This window comes from Strix uralensis, chromosome 24 (genome assembly GCF_047716275.1).
Source record: "Strix uralensis isolate ZFMK-TIS-50842 chromosome 24, bStrUra1, whole genome shotgun sequence".
NCBI classification, from domain to species: Eukaryota; Metazoa; Chordata; class Aves; order Strigiformes; family Strigidae; genus Strix; species Strix uralensis.
The window spans coordinates 6088058-6095433 of NC_133995.1; the positions used below are offsets into that span (position 1 = coordinate 6088058).

General features: G+C 55.7%; 1 protein-coding gene across 1 annotated transcript; it reads right to left on the minus strand.

The window, feature by feature from the left end:
• Positions 1 to 1039: 1039 nt before the first annotated feature.
• On the minus strand, positions 1040 to 4814 carry LOC141954243 (pepsin B-like). The gene is made up of 9 exons (XM_074893559.1): positions 4679 to 4814; positions 4390 to 4540; positions 3783 to 3900; positions 3393 to 3511; positions 2581 to 2780; positions 2294 to 2416; positions 2070 to 2214; positions 1644 to 1742; positions 1040 to 1375 (listed from the first exon to the last, which is right to left on the minus strand). Exons 1-9 carry the CDS (start codon positions 4756 to 4758, stop codon positions 1223 to 1225), a joined length of 1188 nt encoding a protein of 395 aa, XP_074749660.1. The 5' UTR covers positions 4759 to 4814; the 3' UTR covers positions 1040 to 1222.
• Between the last annotated feature and the right edge of the window lie 2562 nt (positions 4815 to 7376).

Sequence of the window (7376 nt, forward strand, 5' to 3'; positions counted from 1 at the left end):
GTGACCTTGGAGACGTGGGGGGGTGGCGGGAGCAGCACCAGCGTGTGCCCGCTCGAGGCACGAGGGTGCTCGGCCCCCTCCAGACGGGACCCCAGGGGAAGCCGTGCAGGACCTGCGGTGTTTTTAGTGCGAGACAAACTCCCCAGGGACTGGGGGTGACAGCGAGCGGTGGGGACCCTGCCCAGCCCGCGTCCCTAGGGCACAGTGTCACCCTGCCACCGGGCTGCCCGTGGCGGCAGGATGGCATTTCCCTCTCCGTGGCTGGGAGCTCCCCGTTCTGCGGGACCCACCGTGACAGATTGGGCTGGAAACAGCAGATTTAACGGGCGGTCACATGCCCCGGCGGGGTGACTGTCATCTGACCGGGAGATGGGTGTCAGACAACGGGCAATGGGGCCCTTCGGCGCTGCATCTCCCGTGCATCGCCCTGTGCTGCACCTCGAGGACCAGCCTCTTGGGTCTGCTCTGGGCACCCGGCACGGGCCCGATCTGTCTGACACCACATCCAGCAGCTGCTCTTGGTGAGGGGGGAATCCCGACACCCCAAGCTTTGGTCACATCCATGTCCCAGGCATGCCACCCCCTTCCCTCTCATCTCCCATCCTTCGAGGCTGCAGCAATGAAGAACTTTACCCCTGGAGAACAAAACCAGGGCGTTTTCCTCAGCCTGAGTGTCCTTGCATGACACTTTTTAATCCCTAATTCATTTGCAAATACGTGTGGGCAATTCCCGCAAACCTAATGAACCAAGAGCTGTTCACACGCAGCTCCTTGTCTCTGCACATCCTGCTCCAAACTGGTTTCTGAAGCCTCCAGCGACCTCATCAGCTCAGCCCTGGGGTCCCCACACCGCAGCTGAGCGCACGGTGCAGCCTGAATTTCTCCCGGTCATCCCGGTTTCCCAGCCAGCCCCAGCAGGGATCCGGGTCCCAATCAAAAAAAGGCGACTCCAAATTTGTCATTGCTGCAAATTCAGAGGCTCTGGGCGCATCTGAAAGCCCAGGCAGTGCCTGGAAACCTTGAGCATGAACTTGGACTTGTTTTATTAAGAAGAGCTGTGCCAGATCCCGCTCAGCCACGGCCACAGGAGACATGAGGCAGTCAGATTTGCAGCCCTTTATTCACTACAGGAGATTCAGAGACTTCTCATCGCCGTACACGGGTCCAAGGGAAGATAAGGTGTTGCAGGGACAAATTGTCCCACGGGCGCTGCTCAGCATCCCTAGGCTGACAAGGCAAAGCCAACTCTGTTGTTGGCAATGTCAAAGATGGAGTAATACTGCCGGAGGAAGACGTTGCCGAGGATCCAGAGCGGCTGGCCGTTGGTAGAGGACACGTATGTGCTCTCGACTCCAACGCTGCAGACGCCGTCGTTCTGTTGGGGGAAAAGGAGCAAATTTCAGTGCCAGCGAGGAGCACGGGGGATTGGTGCTGCCCATGACTTCATGGCTGCTTTGTCTGGGAGCAGGATTAGACCCTCCTTACAGCCACATGCAGGAAAAGCACTGGGGAATCAGGTGCTGGGAAATACAGCACTAAGGCTGCTGGAAACCTCTGTGTTTGAAAAGAAACTCTGACTTTCTCCTGGGTAAAACTGCCCCATGATGGCAAATGCGAGCTGGGGATGATAAAATTACACCTACATTTAAGACATAGACAGAGGGAGGCAGCGATAACTGGGCTCCGCTGATGGCGAAGTAGAGGGTGGGCATGCTCGGGACGCTGCTGCAGTCGACGACGTACTGCAAAAGAAGCAAAGAGGGGCAGAGGGGTCAGGACCACGGGTCTGGGCACCATCCTTCCTCTGGCTGTAACCCTGGCCATGCTCCCTAAGGGTCAGCACAGCTCTGACTGTGGCAGAGCTGCCCTGACCCGGGTTTATCATGTTTGGAAGAATTATTTTTGGTTTACACCACTGCAAGGGGGGATACACCACTGCGGTGTTGTTTTAGGTGAGGTGTTTTGCTCCAGAGATGCCAGGAGCCCTCTGTACTCAGCATTACCACCCAGATGTGTCCTTGTCCCACGGCATCAGCCCCTCGTGTGTGCAGGGCATCCTCCCCACCTACCCCATCGTCATTCTCCTCTGCACCCAGCTGCTGCAGGAAGGCTGACATGAATTGTCCTGGGATGGTCAGCAGGAACGTCCCGGTGTCCACGATGCCGTGACAGCCTTGGCTGCACCAGCCGGTGGCTGACGGCCCGATGGAGAACCTGGAGAGAGCAGCAGAAAAGGCATCAAAAAAGGCTTCTCCCCCTCAAGACCCACTCCAAGCCACAGTGCAGCACTTACTCCTCAATACCAATCTTCCAGTAAAATTCCTGGACCACAGGAGTCCATAAAACCTCCCCGGTGTAGAGCTGGGGGTCAACCCCTCCGAGGATGACTTCTCCGCCATAATTATATGTTGGGTTGCTGGAAAGACACAAAATTAAACCCCAAATCAGGCAGGAGGCTCAGTAGAAAACGAGGTAATATACAGGTGCGTGGGGAGAATGTGTGGATGGAGAGTGAACGAAGAAAAAGATGGATCCAGGCTGTGTCTATGCAAGACGGAGACCCTCTCTCAGAGGTCTCACCGTGAGTAATAGAAGCTGAAGATGGGTTCGGTGAGCTGGCTCTGCTGCATCATGTTCTGTATCAGCGTGTTGTAACCGCTGATGCCCACGCCTGGGTAAGCCATGCCCAAAATCCCATCGAAGTCCAGGTAGTAAAAGGGGTTGCTGGGCTCATCCAGGCTCAGGCCGAACTCCTGGTTCTTGACGACAATGTTCTGGATCTAGAGGGAGAGGAAAGGTGCTGGGAGATGTCGGTGCTTTGGACATCCCCCTTGGCAGCAATGTGCCACCAGGGAGTTTCTGAGAAGAGGCAGGGGTGGCCAGGAAGGTAAATCTGCACTGCGAGGTGCTGAGCTCTTCCCCGTTGCAGATGGGAGATGGAGTCGGGAGCAGCCTGGCTCGTAGTCTTTGTCCCATCACCCTTATTATTTCATAAAAGTACCCACAGAAACGGTTTGCCTCAGTTAAATTAGTTTAAAATCACACTTTCACTGTATGCAAGTCTCACAACAGAACATTTCTTATGTCCTATAATGACAAAGCTCAGCTGTTAGTGTAAAAAGCAAAGACTTATGGCCAAAGGTATCCCTTAGCTCAAGGCAGTGAGGAAAAGCCCAGAGGACTCGGACTGAGTTTGTTTGCAGATCCCAGTCTCCGAGTAAATTTATGCTGACCCGCCATAAACTCTATGTGAGAGATTCAGGCACTAATATCCAAAATAAGAAGGTGCTTTCAGCCACCCCAGAAATTTTAAACTGAATTGGACTGATCACAGCCACAGCCATTTCTTACCCTGATTGCAGCCACGCACCAAGGGGTCAGAAGTCACTTACCGTCACGGTGTCGGACCCTAACACCACCGACAGGTCACCGAACCCGTAGCGCAGGGTGTAGGTCACACCAATATCCGAGAAGGTGGACGAGAGGCTGCAGTTGAACATGGCATGATTTTCTGCATGGAGAGAAGGTCACAGCCCCCAGGTCACATCCTGCCCTCGGTTCAGCATCCCTGTCCCCACACAGGCAGAAATCCCCAGCAAGGGGCTTCACAGGGAAGGGCCCATCCAAAACCAGCCCCATCGGTGTCAGCAAGCAGAAAGCAAACCCCAAACCCCATCGGCTCTCACTGATTTCCCTGTCAAAGCTCCAGCCCCCAGCGTGGAAGGGGTGTCCGATGCGTGGGGACCCCCAGCCCCCAGCTGTGTGCCCCGAGGGATGCTCACCGCAGGCTGGAGTCTGGCAGTAGGTGGAGGGCACCCACAGGTTGGAAGAGCCGGTGTCAAAGAGCACCAGGAAATTCTGGGGGGGGGTCCCGATGCTGATTTCTCCGAAGTAGAAGGACTGTGAACAAGAGTGTGGGAGGATTTCTGTTTCTGCCTGTTTTTTTGAATGAGGGTTTTCAGTGCTCTGCCCTCTGCTAGCTGAGAAACCCGAAGTGCTGAGGGGTTGGAGGAAGGGCTCGTAGTCCTTGAGTGCATCTAGGGCAGCTAAAGCTCAGAAAGGGGCAATGATTTGCCTATGACATAACAAAGTCAGCAGCAAGGCCAGGAGTAGCAGATCTGCCCTATAACCATCAGACTCTGCTTTTTCTGAGAAGGGAAATCAATTCAGGATAAGACGTGCTGCCTCCTGCCTTCGTCTCCCAACATCACCCTCGGAGCCAGGCTACAAAGACAGCAAAACTCCTGCCCATGCCCAGCACAGCCCCTCGACTGTGAGTGGGGAGGGAGCTGAGCCACCTGCTGCAGAGCTTGCCAGGAAAGGAGGAGGGCATTGCCCAAAACCAGAGCCAGGTGGCTCAGAGGAGGAAGGAGAAGCTTTAATACTCACATTCAGGTAGTTCGTCAGCGGTTCGTAAGCCACAGCGTTACTGAGCAGGTATTTCCTACCGGGGTCCCCTTTGAGGCCCTTCAGGAAACCCTCCGGCACCCCGTTGTCTCTCATCACCTCCCGCATGGATCTGCCTTTCCTCATGGGGATCCTGCGTGGGATGGAGACAGCAGAGAGGTGCTGAGTGGCCGGGTGGCCCCGTCCACGTGTGCACCCCCATGTGCTGAGGGTGAGCCCCGCTCTGCGGCAGCCCCTGCACCCTCACACCCACCCCGGCCCCAGGGCTCACCTTACCAACCCCTCCCCGAGCTGGAGGCAGAGCAGGGCCAGCACCAGCCTCCACATGGTCCTGGGTGCTGGTGTCTCCATGGCAGCTCCTGCACCACCTGGGCCAGGGCAGGGTGTATATATCCAGGAGCCGTGCCCAGCCCCTTGCACCAGACACCCCTTTCCTCTATCGCTGCACCCACCCAACACCAACGCTTGTGGTGTGTTTATCACCACAGCTGCCCTGATTATGCCTCCTCATCCGGCTGTTCGGGCCCCGACAGGTTGGTCAGTTCCTCTGATACCAAGACCAAATATGTGACATCTGATAAAAAGCAAAATTCTCTTGTTATCAAGAAGTGATTTTCTCTTGCCTTCAGCACCAGCTTGTTCTTTCCAGAAAACAAAGGCAAAACACACCCTTTATAGCAAACGGAAATTTATGATGCTGGTGTTCCAGGGCCAGGCAGGAGCAGCCCCATTGCCCTTTGCTGGAGGGCGTTTGCAGACTCCCCAGTCCCTGCTAACTGGGGATGGACCCCAGTAGAGCTTTGCTGCTCCCGTCCGAGCTGTCGGCGTTGGACCGGAGCTTTGAGCATGTGACGGCTCAGGAAACCCCCCAGTGCCCCTTCCTCCTCCACTGCATCCTGATGGATCTGCCTTTGCTTGGACAGATCCTTGCAGGGAGCACAGGGAAGAGCAAAGACCAGCAGGGACATGGTCAGCCTTCGCCTGTCCCTTCCTGTCACTGCTGCTGCCAGAGCAGCTTCAGCTCTTGGAGACCTCCCCATTTCATAGCGGAGGAGAAGTGCCCTTCCCTCCTATCCGCCCCTATCTAATCTCCGTCTTGCTGCGCTCAGCCTGTGTCAATATTTTGACACAAAGCACAGAGGAGTTTGTGTCCTTTCTCTGGTGAAATGACAGAGCTGTTAATATATCTGATAATGAGCTCCAATGATAAAGAGCTTCTAAGAAATGGGTTTGGATCCCAGGAAAGAGCAGTACTACCCGAGCCTCCCCCCGCCAAGGTGTTCCCCATCCCCTTCGACCACGATTCCCAATACTCTGGCTGTTGCTTCACCTGAGTGAAGAGCCCCGCTTCAGGATTTAGGGGTCATTTGGATGTCATGGATAACCTAATCTGGCCTCATATTCCCGTTTTGACTTAATCACAGAACTTTGTTAAACGTTATCCAGCTGCAAGGAAGATTAGTGACTTCCCACGTGCACCTCTGGGGGGGTTTCCCAATGCCCAGAGAGAGGGACGGACGTGGGGACCCACCGGCCCCGCAGCTTTATCCTCGGTCGGTTGGAGAGATCAGTTCAGCCCTGCAAGTACCAGGAGCAGCAAGAAACAGGACAGCGTGTCCCTGTGGTCACTCCAAGGTCACCACAAGCTGCAAGCAAAGCAATGTCCACTGCTGCTGGCTAACTCTGGATTGGCCTGAGTAGGTGCTGGTGAGCAGCTCCCTGAAGCGACTCCAGCAGCGGCGGCAGGAGGATGAAGCTGTACCACCCTGTTAGGGACTCGCACAGCGTTTCCAGACACGCACCAGTGTCCGATGGCACAGAGCAGAACTGGCTTTTTGGGGAATCCCTCAGGGAACTCCTGCCCCGGGGCTGTGGTTGGTGTTTAAGACCAACCCCAGTGACCTTTCGGTGTCCTGATGTCCTACACCGCAGCCTGGCACATGGTGCTTCTCACCTGCAAAGCAGGAGTCAGGTGCAGGACACGCATTCTGTTGACAAGGAGGATGGAAGCGGGTGTTTTGGGTTTGAGTGGCCAGGTTTTGGTAACAGGAGGCTACAGGGGTGGCTTCTGTGAGAAGCTGCTAGAAGCTTCCCGTGTCTGGACCCACCGCTGGCCAAGGCCAAGCCCATCAGTGACAGTGGTAGCACCTCTGTGATAACATATTTAAGAAGAGGGAGGAAAAAAACTGCACAACTGCAGCCAGAGGGAGGAGAGAGAGAAACAACCCTGCAGACACCCAGGTCAGTGAAGAAGGAGGGGGAGGATGTGCTGCAGGTGCCCGGGCAGAGATTCCCCTGTTGCCCGTGAGGAAGACCATGGTGAGGCAGCTGTGCCTGCACCCGTGGAGGTTAACAGTGGGGCAGAGACCCACCTGCAGCCCATGGGGGACCCCGCGCTGGAGCAGGGGGGTGCCCGAAGGAGGCTGTGACCCCGTGGGCAGCCCGCACTGGAGCAGGCTCCTGGCAGAACCTGTGGCCCCGTGGAGAGAGGAGCTCACACTGGAGTGGGTTTGCTGGCAGGACTTGTGACCCCCGGGGGGACCCACGCTGGAGGAGTTTGTGAAGAGCTGAAGCTCTTGGGAAGGACTCGTGTTGGAGAGATTTGTGGAGGACTGTCTCCTGTGGGAGGGAGCCCACGCTGGAGCTGGGGAAGAGTGTGAGGAGTCCTCCCCCTGAGGAGGAAGGAGCAGCAGAGACAATGGGTGATGAACTCTCTGCGACCCCCATTCCCTGTCCCCCTGCACCACTCAGGGGGAGAAAGTACAGAAATTTGGGAGTAAAATGGAGCCTGGGAAGAAGGGAGGGGTGGGAGCAAGGTGTTTTAAGATTTATTTTTTATTTCTCATTACCCTTCTCTGATTTGATTGGTAATAAATTAAACTAATTTCCCCAAGTCGAGTCTGTTTTGCCCATGACAGTAACTGGTGAGCGATCTCTCCCTGTCCTTATCTCAACCCACGAGCCTTTTG